This window comes from Bombina bombina, chromosome 1 (assembly GCF_027579735.1).
Source record: "Bombina bombina isolate aBomBom1 chromosome 1, aBomBom1.pri, whole genome shotgun sequence".
NCBI lineage: Eukaryota > Metazoa > Chordata > Amphibia > Anura > Bombinatoridae > Bombina > Bombina bombina.
This window is the reverse complement of record NC_069499.1, coordinates 318,280,513-318,304,654: the sequence shown is the minus strand read 5'-3', so window position 1 is coordinate 318,304,654 and position 24,142 is coordinate 318,280,513. Positions and strand designations below refer to the sequence as shown.

At 39.9% G+C, this 24,142-nt stretch overlaps 1 protein-coding gene across 1 annotated transcript in view; it reads right to left on the bottom strand.

Annotated features, from left to right (window-relative positions):
* The window catches only part of CNTNAP5 (contactin associated protein family member 5), an 886,402-nt gene that overhangs the window by 573,535 nt on the left and 288,725 nt on the right, over nucleotides 1-24,142 (bottom strand). Inside the window, 1 exon segment of the mRNA XM_053712216.1 lies at nucleotides 11,408-11,592. Coding sequence (XP_053568191.1) covers nucleotides 11,408-11,592 — 185 coding nt within the window.

Genomic DNA, 24,142 nt, shown 5'->3' with positions numbered 1-24,142 from the left:
TTTGCAAGGACACTCAAAAGCCTGCCATCCATGGATTCTGTCAGTGTTTTGATCTGTTCACCATCAACATTGCGTGCAGCAGCAACCACAGCCTCCCAGACACTGTTCAGAGAGGTGTACTGTTTTCCCTCCTTGTAAATCTCACATTTGATGATGGACCACAGGTTCTCAATGGGGTTCAGATCAGGTGAACAAGGAGGCCATGTCATTAGATTTTCTTCTTTTATACCCTTTCTTGCCAGCCACGCTGTGGAGTACTTGGACGCGTGTGATGGAGCATTGTCCTGCTTGAAAATCATGTTTTTCTTGAAGGATGCAGACTTCTTCCTGTACCACTGCTTGAAGAAGGTGTCTTCCAGAAACTGGCAGTAGGACTGGGAGTTGAGCTTGACTCCATCCTCAACCCGAAAAGGCCCCACAAGCTCATCTTTGATGATACCAGCCCAAACCAGTACTCCATCTCCACCTTGCTGGTGTCTGAGTCGGACTGGAGCTCTCTGCCCTTTACCAATCCAGCCACGGGCCCATCCCATCTGGCCCATCAAGACTCACTCTCATTTCATCAGTCCATAAAACCTTAGAAAAATCAGTCTTGAGATATTTCTTGGCCCAGTCTTGACGTTTCAGCTTGTGTGTCTTGTTCAGTGGTGGTCGTCTTTCAGCCTTTCTTACCTTGTCCATGTCTCTGAGTATTGCACACCTTGTGCTTTTGGGCACTCCAGTGATGTTGCAGCTCTGAAATATGGCCAAACTGGTGGCAAGTGGCATCTTGGCAGCTGCACGCTTGACTTTTCTCAGTTCATGGGCAGTTATTTTGCGCCTTGGTTTTTCCACACGCTTCTTGCGACCCTGTTGACTATTTTGAATGAAACGCTTGATTGTTCGATGATCACGCTTCAGAAGCTTTGCAATTTTAAGAGTGCTGTATCCCTCTGCAAGATATCTCACTATTTTTGACTTTTCTGAGCCTGTCAAGTCCTTCTTTTGACCCATTTTGCCAAAGGAAAGGAAGTTGCCTAATAATTATGCACACCTGATATAGGGTGTTGATGTCATTAGACCACACCCCTTCTCATTACAGAGATGCACATCACCTAATATGCTTAATTGGTAGTAGGCTTTCGAGCCTATACAGCTTGGAGTAAGACAACATGCATAAAGAGGATGATGTGGTCAAAATACTCATTTGCCTAATAATTCTGCACTCCCTGTATTTATGGGTTAACATGTGTATATACACATATTAACACTTAAATATATACAGTATATATATCAGCATATACATATAAATTTAAACATGCTGCCATCGCTGCGCTAATTGCCCCCTTTGCTGCACTGAAGTTCTCATGCAGTGTCTGACGGCATCAGAAAGAGGCTCGCATAGGAGCCTATGGAAGCACACTCTCATGTGTGCAATGCTGCCCAGCAATGGGAACACAAGGTCGCATTCGCACTGCTGACAACTTGTAATGCCAGCGCACATTAGTGTGCACTGGTATTACAATGTGGTGCGCAAAATCGCTTTTATGAAAGTGGTATTTTGCTCTTCACTTGTAATATGGCTCTCTGTATTTTGTTGCATTTTTTATGTTATTTTGTCATCAGTTTTTTTAACTTTTTTATGTCTAATAATTACATGCAATTACTATTTTTTGTGTATAATTTCATTGTATGATTTTTCACTGTTTGTAACACTTATTATTATTATTATACTTTATTTATGAAGCGCCATCATATTCCGCAGCGCTGTCCATGGATCAGTTCATTTAAATAAAACAATAATATAAAACTTCTAAGAGACAGGACAGAAATTACAAATACATACAGGATGAATCAAGGGCCCTATTCCCCGGGGAACTTACAATCTAGAAGTATAAGAGGTTGAGAAACAGGGGGTGAGGGCTGTAAGATTGAGAAAGATATTAATGCAGAGTTAGATGAGGGAAATGTTGTTAGATAAGAGAAATATTATTGAGTTGGGTGGTAGGCTTCTCTGAACAGAAAAGTCTTCAGAGAGCATTTAAAGGAAGAAAGATTGGGGCAAAGCCTGACAGCACGAGGGAGAATGTTCCAGAGGGTCGGTGCTGCACAACAGAAGTCTTGAAGTCTAGCATGAGAGGAGGTGATAGTCGCAGATGCAAGGAGCAGGTCATTGTTGGATCTTAGTGGGCGTGCTGGAATATACTTGTTGATTAGAGAGGATAGGTAGAGGGGAGCGGTGTTGGTGAGCGCTTTGTATGCAAGGGTGAGAATTTTGAATTTTATTCTGCTGTGTATGGGTAACCAATGAAGGGACTCACAGAGAGAAATTAAATGGGGAAATGGTGATGCCGTCAACAGGGATAGAGAAGTCACAAGTCGGCGTAGAGCTTGAGGGGGGGGATAATAAGGAGCTCAGTCTTGGACATGTTTATCTTTAGGTGGTGAGAGGCCATCTAGGAAGAAATGCCAGATAAGCAGTTGCTAACATGAGAAAGGACAGATGAAGACAGAGCAGGGGTGTAGAGGTAGATCTGAGTGTCATCAGCATAGAGGTGATATTTGAATCCATAACTGTTGATAAGTTTACCCAGCGAAGAAGTATAAATGGAGAAGAGTAGAGTACCCAGAACAGATCCTTGAGGTACTCCAACAGACAAAGGCATTGGAGAGGAGGAGTCGCCGGCAAATGACACAGAAAAAGATAAGAGTGAATCCAGGGAGGAGCACTGTCACAGAGGCCAAAAGAGCTAAGGGTCTGTAGGAGGAGGGGGCAGTCAACTATGCTGAAGGCAGCTGAGATGTCAAGTAAGAGGAGTATGGAGTAGTGGCCAATATTTTTATAAGAGAGAAGATCATTAGTAACCTTGGTAAGGGCAGTTTCAGTTGAGTGTTTGGGGCGGAATCCGGATTGCAGGGGGTCAAGCAAGGAGTTGGTGGACAGGAAGTGGGTTAGGCAATTGTAAACTAGTTTTTCAAGGAGTTTTGATGTTAGTGGAAGCAGTGATATGGGGCGGTAGCTTTCAGGAGAATTAGGGTCAAGGGAGGGTTTTGCGTGTTTGAAAGAAGATGGTAATGAGCCGGTAGAAAGAGATAGGTTGAAGATGTGGGTAAGAGCAGGAGTGAGGGTGGAAGATAGGGAGGGTATTAGATGGGAAGGGATAGGGTCGAGCGGGCAGGTAGTGAGGCGTGAGGAAGATAGTAAGGAGGAAACTTCATTCTCAGTGGCTGGATGGAAAATGCAAAATAGAATATATCAAGGTGCTATGTTTTTTTCTGACTTTTATTTTTTTGGAGTATTCAAAGCTTTAAACAAAGTATTCAAAGCTTTAAACACAGATAATAAAATCATATACATATACAGTATATTTGGAATTTGCTGTGCTACTTACCCACATTTGCTGCGCTTTGGTTCTGATGCCATCTCTGATGGCATCAGAATGAGGCTCCCAATTGAGCCTATGGAAGCGCGCTCTTATGAGCGCAATGTTTCCTAGCAATGTGAATGCGAGCTTCTTTTCTCATTGTGCTTTACTTGTAATACAAGCGCACATTAGTGTGCACTGGTATTACTCAGTGTAGCTCTAATATCAATTGCGTGCAAGCAATATTAAGCACTCCACTTGTAATCTGGCTCTTAATATATTAAAAAAAGGTAGATAGCATTTAAAATATGATTTATTTAGCCTAAAGCAAGGGCCAAATAAGAAATAGGCTACAACATGTGATGCTCTCAATTATACCATATAAGGGCTGCATTACAAATGGGGCGCTAATTTATAATGCGCCAGTAAACATTAAATATGCCCATTTACCAGCCATTATAAGTGGCTGGTTATTGCCACTCTGAAAATTAACCAGAGATCAGATCTCTGGTTAGTTTTCTAAATGTCCCCCAATTGCCCACAAATTTCAGAGTAGTGTTCTGTATTTAAAAATAAAAATAGCAGCATCTTTATTTTTTAATAAAGTAACTGCACAAAGCAGTTATAAGGAGTTAAACTTAGCGGGTGTGGGGTATTAGAAAAAATGGCACTAAAAGCGGCCTTACCTTGCTTTTTGTATGGGGAACTGTATGTTCCCTGTAAATATATATGCATATGCTTATATACATATATATTCATGTGTTAATATGGGTTTATACACATATAAATACTGAAATATATACGTATATAAGCATATACATATATTTAAAATCTGCTGCCCATCACTGTGCGACTTACCCCCTTTACTGCACTAGGTTCTCATGCCATGCTTCACGGCATGAGAACGGGGCTCCCATTGGAGCCTATGGAAGTGTGCTGCTTCTGTTCAATGCAAACACTAGGTCACGTTCACATTGTATCTAACTGGTAATACCAGCGCACATATGCGTGCGCTGTTATTACTAAGTGGAGCGCAAATATTGCTTTTGTGAAAGTGATATTTTGCTCTACATTTGTAATCTAGCACTATATGTTTTTAGGAATTTTACCAGATTTTTTTTTTTTATTAATAATAAAAATATTTATTATACGTTTTATATAACATTCTGTGTAAATTTCCATTTGTTTTACCATATATATGTTTTTATAATTTTGACCAGATTTGTATGTACATGTTTTTTTTTATTAGTAGAGCTATTTTAAAGGTTTTTTTTATAACATTCTTTAAAATATGGAATTGGTAGGTACCCAGATAATTAATGAAAATGCATTAATATTATAATTATTTGTAATACTACTACTACTATTAATAATAATAATTTGTATTTTCTATAAGCTTTTGCAGTGCCTTGCAGTTTAATGTTGCTTGAAAAGTCTAAAATGTTAAACCCAAACAGCAAAAAAATAAATATTATTTATACAAAGACATTTTGATGTGCAAAGGTCACTGGCAATTTTAAATGAAATACACTGTTTTTTGTGTCATTTATGGAGCTAATAAAGGTTACAGCAGAAACACAACCCAGCATGTGTAAATACTCAATATGTTATTACTTTACTAATGCACTATAAAACTGCACACAGCTAAACATCTAAAATGCACTTTATTGTGCACTAACTTGTGAAATCGCAGCTGAAAAATATAAAATAACATTAAAACATTATTTAAAAAAAAGAAGAAAGAAAGAAATTTATAGTTTTTACTATGAGTGAACTTTATTGCTCAAAAACTATATACCCTTTACATAAAACATGTCATATAATTTGTAGGTAAATTATTTTAAATATAAATAAAATGAGTTGATGAAATATAAGAGTCTTTATTTTCCCTGTGTTCTACTTTGGAAGGCAATGCTAAATAGGCTACATCTAAAGGGAAATATTAATATTTTCTATTCTGTCATATTTATTAGTAGCCAAGGATTTTTAGCTACTCTAAAACTTTGGTTGTTCCTAATTTATGTAATAAATCTAACTAGCTAATAAACAGCTATAATAAGAGAGCTCTTTAATTTGCTTTACAACCCATAAATAATAATAAAATATAATTTTACTGTGGTCATAAACTTTCAAACCTGCAAAGTGGCATCGTAAACACCAGTGGAGTGGATATGCCACAAAAATTAATTATCAGTTTATTCCTATTAACAAACTGGTAATGAAGTTATGCTATATTATTAATATCCTTATTATTAACAGCAGTCTTAAATTTTGCTATGTACCCAGTGTTATAAAATTCACAGTTCATTTGAATTTCAGGTAAACAGCAATCAGCAAAAACGGATACATGTTAAAATCTCAGTACCAACTCACGGTCAGCAATGATTAAACAATTTAGGTATGAGCAATTGATTTGGCACATTATTTTGAAACAATGAAAGCTGGCTATATTCAATAATTTAATATGAATGTTGAATGTTTGATGAGCATTTTGAGATTTAATGCTTTTAACGGATGTTACATTTTGCTATATTAAATCTGGCATTCAATAAACGCAAAATAGTGAAATGTAAATGTCAAATACCAAGTTTCATATACTTATATATACATCTTTATTTATGAATTTGTATTTATTGATTTATATTTCTGGTGTCTATATTTTCTATGACAGAATCATGGGGCAATCACCCTTCATACTCTGGCCCCGATGATCGAAAGTGCCACAAGGTGGTTAGATATTCAAAAGGGATCCATCACCCTGTTAAGAAAGCCGGCAAAATATTCAAAAGTGCCAACATTACTGTTTAAAGGCATCATCGCTGAGAGATGCTTTACTATACATTGCAATGGGTGCCGATGATGGCGAAATATTCCAAGCAGCATCGATGTATAGTAAAGGATGCCTTTTAAATATATTGCACAACAAAATAAAATCACCCCAGTCCACACTTATAACAACAAAACTGAAATAACCCCCCACCACAATAACCCCTACACTACTTAAACCCTATACCACCACAATCCCTTACCAAAATAACCCCTACACTTCTTAAACCCTATACTGCCATAACCCCCCCCCCGTCAAATAACCCCTACACTACTTAACCTATATATCGTTTTTTGTGTAGTGTTTTATTTTTGTAAAAAAAATTTCAAAGTTGTATATACATGTATCAGCATAGCTCCTGTAGATTTAATAGGAACGTTTTTTTTTTTGTCTTTATTAGCAAGGCAGATTGCAGACATGACATAGATAAAGGCGTTCTATGAGAGATAGCTGGGCGTTTCAGGGGAATAACTTGCATTTTAATGGGCTAATATCCGCCAGTAGTCGCTATACAGGGAGTGCAGAATTATTAGGCAAATGAGTATTTTGACCACATCATCCTCTTTATGCATGTTGTCTTACTCCAAGCTGTATAGGCTCGAAAGCCTACTACCAATTAAGCATATTAGGTGATGTGCATCTCTGTAATGAGAAGGGGTGTGGTCTAATGGTCCTTTCCTTTGGCAAAATGGGTCAAAAGAAGGACTTGACAGGCTCAGAAAAGTAAAAAATAGTGAGATATCTTGCAGAGGGATGCAGCACTCTTAAAATTGCAAAGCTTCTGAAGCGTGATCATCGAACAATCAAGCGTTTCATTCAAAATAGTCAACAGGGTCGCAAGAAGCGTGTGGAAAAACCAAGGCGCAAAATAACTGCCCATGAACTGAGAAAAGTCAAGCGTGCAGCTGCCAAGATGCCACTTGCCACCAGGTTGGCCATATTTCAGAGCTGCAACATCACTGGAGTGCCCAAAAGCACAAGGTGTGCAATACTCAGAGACATGGCCAAGGTAAGAAAGGCTGAAAGACGACCACCACTGAACAAGACACACAAGCTGAAACGTCAAGACTGGGCCAAGAAATATCTCAAGACTGATTTTTCTAAGGTTTTATGGACTGATGAAATGAGAGTGAGTCTTGATGGGCCAGATGGATGGGCCTGTGGCTGGATTGGTAAAGGGCAGAGAGCTCCAGTCCGACTCAGACGCCAGAAAGGTGGAGGTGGAGTACTGGTTTGGGCTGGTATCATCAAAGATGAGCTTGTGGGGCCTTTTTGGGTTGAGGATGGAGTCAAGCTCAACTCACAGTCCTACTGCCAGTTTCTGGAAGATACCTTCTTCAAGCAGTGGTACAGGAAGAAGTCTGCATCCTTCAAGAAAAACATGATTTTCATGCAGGACAATGCTCCATCACACGCGTCCAAGTACTCCACAGCGTGGCTGGCAAGAAAGGGTATAAAAGAAGAAAATCTAATGACATGGCCTCCTTGTTCACCCTGATCTGAACCCCATTGAGAACCTGTGGTCCATCATCAAATGTGAGATTTACAAGGAGGGAAAACAGTACACCTCTCTGAACAGTGTCTGGGAGGCTGTGGTTGCTGCTGCACGCAATGTTGATGGTGAACAGATCAAAACACTGACAGAATCCATGGATGGCAGGCTTTTGAGTGTCCTTGCAAAGAAAGGTGGCTATATTGGTCACTGATTTGTTTTTGTTTTGTTTTTGAATGTCAGAAATGTATATTTGTGAATGTTGAGATGTTATATTGGTTTCACTGGTAAAAATAAATAATTGAAATGGGTATATATTTGTTTTTTGTTAAGTTGCCTAATAATTATGCACAGTAATAGTCACCTGCACACACAGATATCCCCCTAAAATAGCTATAACTAAAAACAAACTAAAAACTACTTCCAAAACTATTCAGCTTTGATATTAATGAGTTTTTTGGGTTCATTGAGAACATGGTTGTTGTTCAATAATAAAATTAATCCTCAAAAATACAACTTGCCTAATAATTCTGCAATCCCTGTATTCTTTAGGTTAGGTACAGAAATTTAGTCATATTTTTCTCACCACCTTTTCTATTGTGAGGTTTTCCAGTGTTAGGCATTTAGCATAGGTTCAGTTACAGATTTTTTTGTTTTGTTTTAGTGAAGGCACTTTCTGTGCTGTGTAGGAACACTTCAAATACAGCCCCCCCCCCCACCGGCTGATAGTGGCGATGTCGGCAGACTTTTGCTGACGTAGTAATCTCCATTATATCCTATGGGAAACCCATCACCACTCACCCTTTTTTGTAATATATTGACAGACTGACAGACTGCAAGCCTGGCGAACCCAAGCAGGCAGTTCCTTGTTGGCAAGCCAATGTCTTGAATCGGGACCTCAGTAATAAGCTATGATAAGCTAAGTAAATCACAAAGATTAAGCTATAGGTGAGAAATATGTTAACCAGAATTACAAAACACTGAAATAATATTATTAGTTTTCATTTTTAATTCACTGTTTTTGTTTCAGTTATAATGTAAGAGTAAAACCTCACAGTAAGCAAAGATTATTTTTTTAATAAAGTTTGAACGTACATAAAATCCAATTTTTTTTTTCATGATTTAGATAGAACTAACAATTTTAAACAATTTTCCAATTTACTCCTATTATGTAATTCTCTTAGTTTTCTTTTAATCCTTTGTTGAAAAACAGGCAGGTAAGTCTAGGATTGTGCACGTGCCTGCAGCACTATGACAGCAGTTTTTTGTTTTTTTTTTACTATCTTTTTTTATTGAGATTTTTCAAATATACAACATTAAACAAGAGTTTTATAGCATGTACAGCAGGTAAACCAATAATTGTTTTGCCGTTATGTACAGATAAAAAGTGAAATATTACAACATACATAACTGTGTATAAACAGACGGTCGATACTACACAATCAATCGTATTACTACCGAACAGTGGAAGTGGAACCTCAGGGTTTTTTTTTTTATATATAGGGTATAAATGCACCTCCAAAACTTCAGAAGGCCACTCATGGACCTATGTAACCTATATGATTTAGAGGAGGAGCTCTAGTAGTACACACAATCACTCTTGGATCTTAAAATATCAACTGGTATATCCCTTTATATGATCAAATTTGATGACAACTTAATTCCTCCTTTTGAAATAGGTCAGCCACTTTTGGACTGCAAACAGTTAACCATGTACAAAATGAGCGATGTGAGGTAAAAAGAAAAGAAAAGGAAAAAAGGGCCACTCATGGGTCCATTAGTAAATATTAACAAGTATACTGATGAAGGGAACATCAAACCTGATATTTCGAGGGAGCCTGAAGAGTTAAGAGAGATACTACATTGCCTTTTTTAGACGTACAAATCTATATTTATCTGTTAAGTTAAAGGGTAAGAGATAAATATGGAAACATGTGGTAATGGCAGAACTGTAAAAACATTCAAAGTTGTATAGTAGTATTGCAGGACTATTAGATCTTATAGGACTGTGACGGACAAGGGTGTTAGTGAGCACGTAAATTCTCAACATGGTTTTGTTTTAGCTCAGTTGCATCGTCCGTGTATGCTATGCAATAGTCCTAGTGCTTTGGGTCTAACTCATCCTACTCCGAGTCTCAAGTGCTGAGGAGCTCTCTCTGTAGCATATAGAGCCGGATAATGGAGTTGCCAGTCCCATACAGTAGAATCCAACAAGCGTCTTATTTTTACACCAGGCCAACCGGTATGTGTCAAATAGGGTTCGCCTCTTACTATAGACCCATCACCAGGGCCTGAGGGTGGGTAACCAGGATATGTCTCACTTTTCAGAGCAGGATAGTCTAGAGTCGCCGTTTCCCTATAAGAATCACTCAATTTCTTGGAATTAGCCCCAGCTGTGTTTCTGGCGCCGTCTGGGGTATTGATTGTCTCATTCAGATCAGGTATAGCTTCTGCTTTCACCCTGGACTCTGACTGCATTAGGGCTTGGTAAGCAGCTGGTGCAGGTTTTTTCATCTCATCACCGGTCAGTCCAGGTCTATCACGCCAATATTCTTGGGTAGGTCGGAGGTCCTCATAGTCATAGTGGGAGAGTTCTGAATGATTATGGGAGTGGTGGGTTGCTACCCTGACCAGTATTGCCATAGTAGGAGTCAGTCCGCCATAGCACTCACCAGGTTACTTTGTTTCTATTGCGGATTGTGCTGCCTCTGCAGATTGCGGTGTTAGTTGGAGTTTGCATAGGTCTTCTTCTAGGCTCCGGAAGTAGTCCTTCATAAGCTTAGTCATCTTGTTTTCCTATCTATTGATGGCCTCCATTTGCAGGGCTGTGTTATTTATATCTGTATCAGAGAACATCAGGCAGATAGCTGAATTGCAAAGAAGGATGGATCCCTTTTGTATAGGCCAAAGTATACAATGTATGATATTGTAGGGCACTGGCCACACAACAATGTCACAGCAATTGTGAGGACAGAAGAGGCTTCAGGTATAGGGGAAGGCCTCAAAGTAAAAGTCCGGTGCTGAGGAGCTGTGCTACAAGACAAAACCTTATCTTTTGGGTCAGAGTCCCTTCAGTCAAGTTTCTCCACCTCATGTAATGGTGTATTACCAAGATTTCAGTTTAAAACTAAGTAAAAGTGATGGATGTCTCGGGAGCTGAAGCTCAGTGTGACCAGTAAGATGGCCGCTGCCCGGAAGTCCCAGATGACAGCAGTTTTACAAGAATGTTATATATTAGCAAGAGCACTAGATGGCAGCACTATTTCCTGTCATTTAGTACTCTAGACATGGGCATGCTACCTATCTATATATCTTGTCAACAAAGAATAACAAGAGAATGAGTAAATTTGATAAAATAAGTAAATTGAAAACGTTCTTAAAATTGTAGCATCTATCTGAATCATGAAAGAACAAATCTGGGTTTCCTGTCCCTTTAGGTTTACACCTTTAATTTTAAAAATTTGCACATTGCAACTACTTTATCATCAAGGTTAAAATCCTTGGCTAAACATTTTCTAGCATTGAATGTTATTGTTTTCCTCGTGATAAACATGCTATCTTATTAAGAGGCCGAACACAATATTTTAGAACATGTATTAATTATTTATTTCCAAAAATCCCTATAGATGGTGAGTTTCTATAAAAAAAAAATAGATAAGTTTGTCTAAAAGATTTTGATTTACCCCAAAAAATAATTTATAACAAATAAAATATCTGTCATTATCATCAACATAATAAACAAACCTCATAATCTATGTCCAGGTCATCAGAGTCTCCTTTTGTTCGAAAATGCTGAGTGTATTTATCTACTGTGAAGTTAACTTGCTTATTGAATCGATCTATTAGGACAGAGTGCCAGTGCTGATCATCTAGAAGGCTGCCCAAAGTAACTACAGTATGAGTGTTACCAAAACGAAGCTTGGCATCACCTGCAAGGAACAAAATATAGAATTTGCATAAGTTATGGATTTGAAATACAATATGGAACATAACATTGATATTGGTATTAATAGGTCAATAGTTAAAACACTTTAAAATAATTTTACTTTCTCAGGTATGTATTAGTATGAATATCAAGTAAATGTATGCATTCTTCTTCTTTGCAGGATTCAATGTACAAATTTGCCACTGTATTGTATTGGGTACTTGTAAAGCACGGCTAATCACCCGTAAGGGTCTATAGGCGCTGCTCATTTTTATCAAGCTCGGAAGCATGAAAGGCTGAGTTGCTACAGAGCTCAGCCACAGTGCCTTAGCATGCTGACCCTATCTGTCTGGCCTAGGCAAACAATAATAATAGGCTTATCCATTTAGTACTGATCTCTGTGCAGAATTACTTTACTCCCAATAGTAAATTAACTTCATGTAGGATCTTTCATGTTCATCAAAAGTGGTGCAGGGAAGTTGTAATAAATATGTGAGAGATTATGGCATGTGACAAATAAAAGTTTGAGGCACTTAGGGAGGCCTATAAATATAGTTGCAACTTTTCACACAACTGTATCTTCAAAAATGCAGGTGATGCTGGTTAAACTCAACCATATCTGGTTAGTCAAAAGTCCAACTATTTATATAAATCCATAAAATGTAATTGGGAGTATACAATTTTAGACTCAACTCAACCTCAGCTAATACAGGATTCAAATTCATTAACTTGCCTCAAATGTGTGTCCTCCCACACTTCAATGTTTGGAAACCATTCCCCATGAGTCATGACTTTTCAAGCTCATTGGAGCAACTGCATGGCAAGATTGTTACTGTACAATCTGTAAATTATTTGGTATAGGGCAAAATGGAGACTTCTTTGATCTTGCAATTAATGAATGCAAATCAACTCTCGTGAGTGTGTATAGTGTATTTATTGTTTACTAACATCAAAGTGTTGTAATGAAGTACAATAAATACAAGTACAACTAGAAGTTTGGTATTAAAAGATATTATTTATTTCTGTATATAATAACATAATCGATTCAAGACTTATAAAAGTGTATAGATAATGCGGAAAATATAACAGATATAAAAATGACTTTCCACAAATTACTTCTCAAATTAAATAATTCATTAAAAATACAAAACCAAGAGGGGGGCGGAGCCTGGCTGCAGCTAAGATGGCTGTGTAACTCCAGTGCTCTGTGAAGAAGGGATCTAAAAACAATGACCTGGAGCTGTTACATCGAGCCAAATTGAACTTTCTCACTACCCAAAATGAAATAAATATAAGAGGAATCAACTGATCGCAATAACTTCTGTCTCACACTTATCTGAGGCCATAAGGAACTTTCCACAATACTGAGAGACACCACGCATCCTTGCTGAGCCACACTCGACTGTTTGAGAGGCATCTGACTAACGACCGGCAACTACAGCGCGGCCGGAGTGACCCCCTGAGTCCTCTTATACCATACACAGCTACCCGGACTCTGCGGACAGACCTGCGAGATCCCTACATAGCGCTACTGGGCGCTTTCATACTAGAGGCCTCGGGAGTGTGGCGGGAACGCCGGCGGCGCTGATCGGATTGTCAAGGTACAAACCTATATCCCCTTACACTTACCCACGACTGTTAACCCTTACTGGCACTTGGCGGAGTTGTCCTGTACCCCGCGGCCAGACGCACGCACTCTGCATAACTAGAGAGGAGGTGGGAGACAGGAAAAATTAAGGCGCCATATTGTCCGGCATAGTGGCGGCCTATTTTGACTCAAAAGAGAAGCTGCTCCAATTAGCACTTCACTAGGCCAGAAGACCGCTGCACACAAATTGTAATATAAGGGCAGCCAGTGTTTCCCAGACCACGCAGAGCCTTGTACATTTATAGGCCTGTTCTATATGACAAGCAACTTTCTGCTCACACCCGCTTTCTGTGCCCCTTTGTCTCCACATATATTATATGCGAAAACTGCCTAATTCACTTTAAGTACAAAGAGGTACATATTACTTAAGAACTGTGGGCATAATAGTTTATTCCTCAGAAGCTGAGGGGCCACTTAGGAGCAGCAGGGTGATTCTATACCACAGAAGAGGGAGTGCAGAGCCCTGATTCATCTCACAATCTACCTAATGTCAAAGCACCCTTGGGACCTATACCACACATAAAGAACTAAATAAAGGCAGTATACTAAATATTTGAGGAGGCGTCGAACACGCATTGCAGAGAACAAAATCTATGCCTTTACTTGCCTCCAATACCCAACAAGCTGAATATACCTCTTAACCTCTGTGAGGATACACTGGTCCCCACCCTTAACCTTACAATGATGACAACTAAAAGACAGGCCAAATCTGAGAAAGCCTTAAAGCACACATCAGCAAAATCGCACACTGTTTCTTCATTTTTTGCTACGGAGCATACCTCACCGCCCACCCTATCCCAAACCAAACATACTTCAACACCAAGCCAAGAAGGCCCTACAGCAGAAACCTCAAACCTACCTATAGTATCAGGAGGCGTCCCTGCAGCACTCCTGTCTCAATTTGCAACGAAAACATAATTTATGCTTACCTGATAAATTTATTTCTCTTGTAGTGTATCCAGTCCATGGATCATCCATTACTTATGGAATATATTCTCCTTCCCAACAGGAAGCTGCAAGAGTCCACCCACAGCAAAGCTGCTATATAGCTCCTCCCCTAACTGCCATATTCAGTCATTCGACCGAAAACATGCAGAGAAAGGAAAAACCATAGGGTGCAGTGGTGACTGTAGTTCAAATGAAAAAATTACCTGCCTTAAAGTGACAGGGCGGGCCGTGGACTGGATACACTACAAGAGAAATAAATTTATCAGGTAAGCATAAATTATGTTTTCTCTTGTTAAGTGTATCCAGTCCACGGATCATCCATTACTTATGGAATACCAATACCAAAGCTAAAGTACACGGATGATGGGAGGGACAAGGCAGGTACTTAAACGATTTGAAAAGTATGAAGCGCAGACCAAGACTCCGTCTTGTAAATCTGTTCAACAGAAGCCACATTTAAAAAAAAGGCCCAAGTGAAAACCACAGCTCTAGTAGAATGAGCTGTAATCCCTTCAGGAGGCTGCTGTCCAGCAGTCTCATAAGCTAAATGAATTATGCTTTTTAACCAAAAAGACAGAGAGGCTGCTGAAGTCTTTTGACCTCTCCTCTGTCCAGAATAGACAACAAACAAGGTGAACGTTTGATGAAAACTGTAGTAGCTTGTAAGTAAAACTTTAAAGCACAAACCACGTCCAATATTGTGTAATAGACGTTCCTTCTTTGAGGAAGGATTAGGATACAAGCATGGAACAACTATCTCTTGAGTGATGTACTTGTTAGATACCACCTTAGGAAAAAACCCAGGTTGGTACGCAGGACTACCTTATCGTACGAAGGACCAGATAAGGAGAATCACATTGTAACACAGATAACTTGGAGACTCTACGAGTCGAGGAATTAGCTACCCAAAAGGAACTTTCCATGATAAAGATTGATATCTATGGAACAAAAAAGGTTCAAACGGAACTTCTTGAAGAACCTTAAGAATCAGGTTTAAGCTCCATGGCGGAGCAACAGTTTTAAACACAGGCTTGGATCTAACCAAAGCCTGACCAAATGCCTGAACGTCTAGAATACCTGCCAGACGCTTGTGCAAAAAAATAGACAGAGTAAAAATCTGTCCCCTTTTAAGGAATTAGCTGACAACCCTTTTCTCAAAAACATCTTGGAGAAAAGATAATATCCTGGGAATCCAGACTTTACTCCATGAGTAACCCTTGGATTCATAACAATCAGATATTTACACCATATCTATGTTCAATTTTCCTAGAGACAGGCTTTCATGTCTGTATTAAGGTATCAATGACTGACTCGGAGAAGCCATGCTTTGATAACATCAAGCGTTCAGTCTCCAGGCAGTCCATCTCAGATTGATTCTATTTAGATGATTGAAAGGACCCTGAGGTAGAGGGACCTGTCTCAGAAGCAGAGACCGTGATGGAAAGGATGACATGTCCACCAGATCTGCATACCAGGTCCTGCGTGGCTACGCAGGCGCAGTCAAAAACACCAAAGCCCTCTCCTGCTTGGTCTTGACCTCCGGAGGAAATCCCACTCCCCCGGAAGAAAAGTCTGACGACTTAGAAAATCCACCTCCCAGTTCTCAACACCTGGGATATGGATAGCTGATAGACAAGAGTGAGTCTCTGTCCAGTGAATTATTGTAAGACTTCTAACATCGCTAGGGAACTTCTGTTCCCCCTTGATGGCTGATGTAAGCCACAGTCATGTATATTGTCCGACTGAGTATGATGTACCTCAGAGTTGCTAACTGAGGCCAAGTCTGAAGAGCATGGAATATCACTCCCAGTTCCAGAATATTTATTAGAAGGAGGGTCTCCTCCTAAGTCCACTATCCCTGAGCCTTCAGGGAGTTCCAGACTGCATCCCAACCTAAAAGGCTGGCATCTATTGTAACAATTGTCCCATCTGACCTGCGGAAGGTCATACCCTTGGACAGATGGACCCGACATAGTCACCAGAGAAGAGAATCTCTGGTCTCTTGGTCCAGGTTTAACAGGGGGACAAATCTGTGTAATCCCCGTTCCTCTGACTGAGCATGCATAGTTGCAGCGGTCTGAAATGTAGACGTGCAAACGGTACTATGTCCCTTGCCGCTACCATTAAGCCGATTTCATTCATGTACTGAGCCACCGAAGGGCACGGATGGGATGAAAAAACACGGCAGAAATTTAGAAACTTTGACAACCTGGACTCCGTCAGGTAAATTTTCATTTCTACAGAATCTATCAGAGTCCCTAGGAGGGAAACCCTTGAGATTGGGGATAGAGAACTCTTTCCTTGTTCACTTTCCACCCATGTGATCTCAGAAATGCCAGTACTATGTCCGTATGAGACTGGGCAATTTGGATGTTTGACGCCTGTATCAGGATGTCGTCTAAATAAGGGGCCACTTCTATGCCCCGCGGTCTAAGGACCGCCAAAGTGACCCCAGAACCTCCATAAAGATTCTTGGGGCTGTAGATATCCCAAAGGAAAGAGCTACAAACTGGTAATGCCTGTCTAGAAAGGCAAACCTGAAAAACGATGGTGATCTTTATGCATCACAATGTGAGGATAAGCATCCTTCAAATCCATTGTAGTCCTCTATTGACTCTCCTGGATCATAGTTAAGATGGTACGAATAGTTTCCATCTTAAATGACGGAATTCTGAGGAATTTGTTTAAGATCTTTAGATCCAAAATAGGTCTGAAGGTTCCCTTTCCTTGGGAACCACAAACAGATTTGAGTAAAAACTCTGTCCCTGTTCCTCTCTTGGAACTGGATGGATCTCGTACACAATGTAAGAATGCCTCCTTCTTTATCTGGTTTGCAGATAATTGTGAAAGGCGAAATCTCCCCTTTTTTGGGGGGGGAATCTTTGAAATCCAGAAGATATCTCTGGGATATAAATTCCAATGCCTAGGGATTCTGGGCATCTCTTGCCCACGCGTGGGCAAAGAATGAAAGTCTGCCCCCTATAGGATCCGTTACCGGATAGGGGTCCGTTCCTTCATGCTGCCTTAGAGGCAGCAGCAGGCTCCTTGGCCTGCTTATCTTTGTTCCAGGTCCGATTGTCTCCAGACCGCCTTGGACTGAGCAAAAATTCCCTCTTGTTTTGCCTTAGAGGAAGAGGATGCCACACCTGCCCTGAAGTTTTTAAAAGGTACAAAAATTATCCCTTTTTTTTTTTTTTTTTTTTTTTTTGCCCTTGATTTAGACCTATCCTGAGGAAGGGCATGACCTTTTCCTCCAGTGATATAAGCAATAATCTCCTTCAAACCAGGCCCGAATAGGGTCTGCCCCTTGAAGGGAAGTTAAGTAGCTTATTTATTAAAGTCACGACAGCTGACCATGATATAAGCCATAGCGCTCTGCGCGCCAGTATAGTAAAAAACAGAATTCTTAGCCGTTAGTCTAGTCAAATGAACAAGGCATCAGAAAACAAAGGAATTGGCTAGCATAAGCTTGTCAAATATATTCATCCAATGGAGTCGCTTAACTGTAAAGCCTCATCAAGAGACTCAACCCAGAACGCCGCAGCAGCAGTGACAGAAGCAATGTATGCAAGGGGCTGCAGGATAAAACCCTGTTGAATAAACATTTTTTATCCATTGGATCTAAAAAGCACAACTGTCCTCGTCAGAGGTAGTGGTACGCTTAGCTAGAGTAGAAACTCTTCTCTCCACCTTAGGAACTGTCTGCCAGAAATCCCGTGTGGTGGTAACTATTAGAAAACATTCTTCTAAAAAATAGGAGGGGAAGAGAACGGCACACCTGGTCTATCCCATTCCTTATTAAAAAATTTTTAGTAAACCTCTTTAGGTATTGGAAAAACATCAGTACACACCGGCACTGCATATTATTTATCCAGTCTACACAATTTCTCTGGCCCTGCGATTGTACACATTCATTCAGAGCAGCCAAAGCCTCCCTGAGCAACAAGTGGAGGTTCTCAAGCATAAATTTTAAATGTAGAAATATCAGAATCAGGTTAAATCATCTTCCCTGAGTCAAAAAAAAAAAAAAAAAAAATTACCCACAGACTAAGCATATTGTGAGGTAGTATCATACATGGTTCTTAAAGCGTCTGTATGCTCTGTATCTACCCCCAGAGCTAACTGCTTTCCTTTAATTTCAGGTAGTCTGACTAATACTGCTGCCAGAATATTATTCACCACCTTTGCCATGTCTTGTAAAATAAACGCTATGGGCGCCCTTGATGTACTTGGCGCCATTTGAGCGTGAGTCCCTGAAGCGGGAGTCGAAGGGTCTGACACGTGGGGAGAGTTAGTCGGCATAACTTTCCCCTCGACAGAATCCCCTGGTAAAAGAAACGCTATGGGTGCCCTTGATGTACTTGGCGCCATTTGAGCGTGAGTCCCTAAAGCGGGAGTCAAAAGGTCTGACACGTGGGGAGAGTTAGTCGGCATAACTACCCCCACGACAGAATCCTCTGGTGATAATGTTTTTAAAGACAAAAAATGATCTTTATTGTTTAACATGAAATCAGTACATCTGGTACACATTCTAAGATGGGGTTCCACCATGGCTTTAAAACATAATGAACACAGAGCTTCCTCTATGTCAGACATGTTAGAACAGACTAATAATGAGACTAGTAAGCTTGGAAAACACTTTAAATCAAGTTAACAAGCAAATATATAAAACGTTACTGTGCCTTTAAGAGAAACAAATTTTGTCAAAATTTGAAAAACAGTGAAAAAAAGGCAGTAAAACAAACGAAATTTTTACAGTACATGTAATAAGGTAACAGAGCATTGCACCCACTTGCAAATGGATGATTAACCCCTTAATGCAAAAAACAGATAAAAAAAAAAACGACATAGACGTTTTTAAAAACAGACACAACAAACTGCCACAGCCAACAGTGGGAAGCTTCAGTTAACTGTTTCTATGCAAAATTTAAGTCAGCCATGTGGAAAAAACTTAGGCCCCAATAAGTTTTATCACCAAACATATGTTAAAAAACGATTAAACATGCCAGCAAACTTTTTAAAACACATTTTTACAAGAGTATGTATCTCTATTAATAAGCCTGATACCAGTCGCTATCGCTGCATTTAAGGCTTTACTTACATTACTTCGGTATCAGCAGTATTTTCTTAGTCAATTCCATTCCTAGAAAAATATTTTACTGCACATACCTTATCTGCAGGAAAACCTGCACGCCATTCCCCCTCTGAAGTACCTCACTCCTCAGAATGTGTGAGAACAGCAAATGGATCTTAGTTACGTCTGCTAAGATCATAGAAAAACGCAGGCAGATTCTTCTTCCAAATACTGCCTGAGATAAACAGCACACTCCGGTGCCATTTAAAAATAACAAACTTTTGATTGAAGAATAAACTAAGTAGAAAGCACCACAGACTCTCACGACCTCCTATCTATGTTGAGGCTTGCAAGAGAATGACTGAATATGGCAGTTAGGGGAGGAGCTATATAGCAGCTTTGCTGTGGGTGGACTCTTGCAGCTTCCTGTTGGGAAGGAGAATATATTCCATAAGTAATGGATGATCCGTGGACTGGATACACTTAACAAGAGAAACAGGAGATTACCACAATTTTCAGGACATGTCTACGTGAAGAACTGCAAGAAATAAAACAAGATCTTCACACCCTGGGTACAAGGGTGGATATGCTAGAAGCTGAGACAGAGGAGGTGAGAGAAAATATATCCATAGAATAGAGGACAAGACTTCGACACACCAAGAAACAATCACCATGCTAATGGACAAGATCGACGATCTTGAGAATAGGAGTAGGAGGAAAAATCTGAGACTCAGAGGTATTCCTGAGTCTATCCTACCAAAAGACTTTCATGAATACTTACAATCCCTATTCACTTCCATAAAAGAACCTGCATACCCTAATGACATCTTATGGTCACGGGCCCACAGAGCCCTCAGACCTAAACCTCCCGACAGCGCCCCACCCAGGGATGTTATCATCAGATTTAAAAACTTTCTTGAAAAAGAGATGCTGCTTAATCAATCCCGTAAACACCAACCTGTTAAATTCAGGGGTAATGTGATACAATTCTTTCAGGACCTCTCTACAAGAACCCTGCAGATTAGAAAAGAATTCCTCCCGCTCACATCTCTACTAAGAAGCAAAAGGATCCCTTACAGATGGTAATGGTGATTCAGAATGACCAACGCTATACCTGCCATACACCTGATGATATACCATCTTTTTGTAAAGAACTAGGCATAGATCAACCTCTAACAGAACCTTCAGATCAACCCCCTACTTTGGTCTTACCCAAGAGAGCAAAATCCAATTTACAGAGATGGAACACTAAACTACCACGCAAAACACCTGAACTAAAGCAAGGCAAAGATCGCAAGAATGCATCTCCACAGAAACCACCTTCCCCTCTCGACTCTGATGAGGACTGATAAACAATCTCTGCACTGATGCTGACAATCATGCATATTTGTAACCGGTCAGTATGAACACTAATACCACTTTCACTCAAGAGAGTAAGTGAGAGACTCATTCAGGTAACAAAAGAGACATTACTGTATCATATGGAACTCTCCCTTCTCCCTTTAATCCCCCTCTAGCTTTCCTATGGGTTTTATATGACCCTGAGACCCTCCAGGTCACCTATTAGAATATCCATCTGCCGCTTTCTAAGTTTTCCATACTTACCTTTTTTCTTTTAAACTCCATGGTAAGTGGCGGTTTGGAATCATTAACCTTCACCGTTTAGAGTCCCTTTCTTTTTCTATTGTCCCCCCAAAGGACTCGTACTCTAATTTATGTCTATTATTAGACTTAGAGACATGTTTGGATTATTATTTTTTATGTTATTGTTTTCAGAATGTGATTGTATATTGTATTATATTGTCCTTTACATGAGTTATGTAGGTTATGCAGAACTGTGCATTTTATATATTCCAAAGGTCTACCAGGGAGCCCACTACGACACTAACTTGACGTATATTTCACTCACTATATCACATAATTACATATATCTGACTTATGGCTTATCGAAATGACAAGGCACCTCACCCCCTGGTTATTCTGTCCCAAAACGCAAAAGGACTAAACTCCCCATGCAAGCGCTCTAAAGCACTTGCAGATTTAGCGAGACGAGGGGCTGATATTATTTATCTGCAGGAGACGCATTTTAAAAGCAATAACTACCCAAAATATCTGGGTCGCACATACACTCAACATTACCACAGTACGGGTCCTACTAAAAAATGCGGAGTTAGTATTTTGCTTAAAAAGTCACTACCCTTTACACTCCTGAACAAGATAGCAGACACAGAGGGCAGGCTTCTGGGCCTGATAGGCCTATTATATGGCCAACCTATAACCTTAGTCACAGTATATGCTCCAAACACCACCCCCAAACCATTCTTCGTTAAATTATTCACAAAACTGTTAGATTCATCTAAGGGCCCAATTTACTTAGGAGGGGATTTTAATTTCCCACTCCAGCCACAAATGGATAGCACAAACCCCCTTACAAAATGCAACACAAAGTTCCTTACCTTTTTCTGGAAAAATCTCAACACACATAATTTACATGATATTTGGAGATATCTCCACCCGGAACTTAGAGATTACACGTTCTTTTCCCACCCCAATAAGTCCTATAGCCGGATCGATTACATCTTCACCAATCAAATTGGCTTATCCCAAATCACTAATTGCACCATCATGCCAACCCCATGGTCCGACCATTCCGCAGTTCAACTGCATATTAACTGGCCAGAACGAACCACAAACCATTTTCAGTGGATGCTAGACGACACTCTTTTGGGGGAGGTGGAGAACATTACCAAATTAAATAAAACCTTGGAAGAATACTTTAGATTCAATGCTCCCTCAACACCTAACCAGTTTTCAGTCTGGGAGGCACATAAATGCTTCCTTAGAGGGGAATTTATTAAAATGAAATCTAAATTTAACAAGATAAAACAACAAAAATACCTAGATCTTACCAAAAAAACTCTCCCATTTTACTTATCTACATAAACTTTCTCCAACTGATAACTCTATCTTAGATGAGATAACAACCACACGGAAAGCACTAGATGATTACTTACAGATATAATACCATGCTTTGAGACGGAAAACAAATAGCCTGTTTCATTTTGAGGGAAATAGAGCGGGGAAATACTTAGCGCGATCACTCAGAAAGAGAAAACTTAAATCATTTATCTCTGAAATACACGCTCCAAACCAACCCCCTCTCAAAACCACCCCAGACATCCTTCAAGCATTCCACACTTATTACTCATCTCTTTACAATATCCACTCTGAGATTTCCGCAGACCAGCTGTCACAAGCTACCCATGAATTCCTCCGGGAGTGTCAGCTCCCATCTATAGATGCCACACAACTGAAAGACATTACATTGCACATCACCCCGCAGGAAGTTATGTTTGCAATTCAAGAGCTAAAACCAGGGAAAAGCCCAGGCCCAGATGGGCTCTCTTCTAAATACTACCAAACGTTTAAAGACACTATAACACCCCATCTGACGAAATTGTTTAACGCTATAGTAGATGGAGCACAATTCCCACCTTCAATGCTAGAGGCCCATGTGGTAGTGCTACCCAAACTCGGCAAACCGGCTACGATACCCTCTAATTTCCGGCCCATATCACTGTTAAATCTAGACATTAAACTATATGCTAAAATTTTGACCACCCGACTGAATAAAATTATCCCAGATCTCATACACCCCAACCAAGTAGGCTTTACCCCACGTAGAGAAGCCCGTGATAACACCACTAAAATAATTAATATCATAGACTATGCCAAAACTTACCATATTCCGTCTATAGTCCTTTCACTTGATGCCGAAAAGGCGTTTGATCGCCTTAGTTGGCCTTTTCTGACCCAGACCTTAAGAAAATTTGGATTTGATGATCATTTCATTCACATGATTTTTGCACTATATAATAACCCCAGAGCGAGAATAAAACTGAACGATTCCTTATCATGCCCCTTTGACATAAACAACGGTACTAGACAGGGATGTCCACTCTCAACAACACTGTTTATCCTGGCAATGGAAATTCTGGCTACTCACATTAGGACCACCCCCCAAATTTCCGGTATTACTATAAGACAAAAAGAATACAAGGTCTCCTTATATGCAGATGATGTCATACTCACACTTACGAACCTCCCTACATCTGTTCCCCCCCTGATGTTTCTGTTTCAGAGATATGGATTGCTGTCTAACTTCCGCATAAACAATACAAAATCAGAATTTATAAGTCTAGACACACCCCCCGAAGACTTAAATATACTGCACTCACACAAATTTAAACATCAACCTAAAGCACTGAAATATCTTGGAATTTTGGTTCCATCAAACCTACAGGAGATAATTCCCTTAAACTTCAAACCTCTGAATAATCACATTAAAACTACTTTATCTTCATGGTCCAATAAACCAATCTCTTGGCTGGGAAGAGTGAACGCTATTAAAATGATAATACTCCCCAAAATACTGTATGTCTTACAGGCAATACCCACTCCCATCCATGATTCTATTATCCACTCCCTACAAAAACTCATTAACTCCTACATCTGGAGCCATAAGCGCCCTAGGATCGCCACACAAACCCTGTACCGTTCTAAACTAGAGGGAGGTCTCGGAGTCCCGAATATACTACTATACAGATATGCTACCTACATGACTAGGATAACCGACTGGTGTAAAAACAGCCGCCACAAGGAATGGGTGAGATTAGAACACACACTTGCGGGAAAGGGACAATTAGGAGGCAAATGTTGGCTTACAGCACAACGAGACAAAGAGGTACCAGAGCTCCCTACCACAGTGAGAGAAACATTTAATGTATGGGGAAAAATCCTAAGAAGACACAAATCTATCTCTACACCCTACTCCCCTCTGACACCCATTATAGATAACCCCACAGTCCCATTCCAATTTAATTC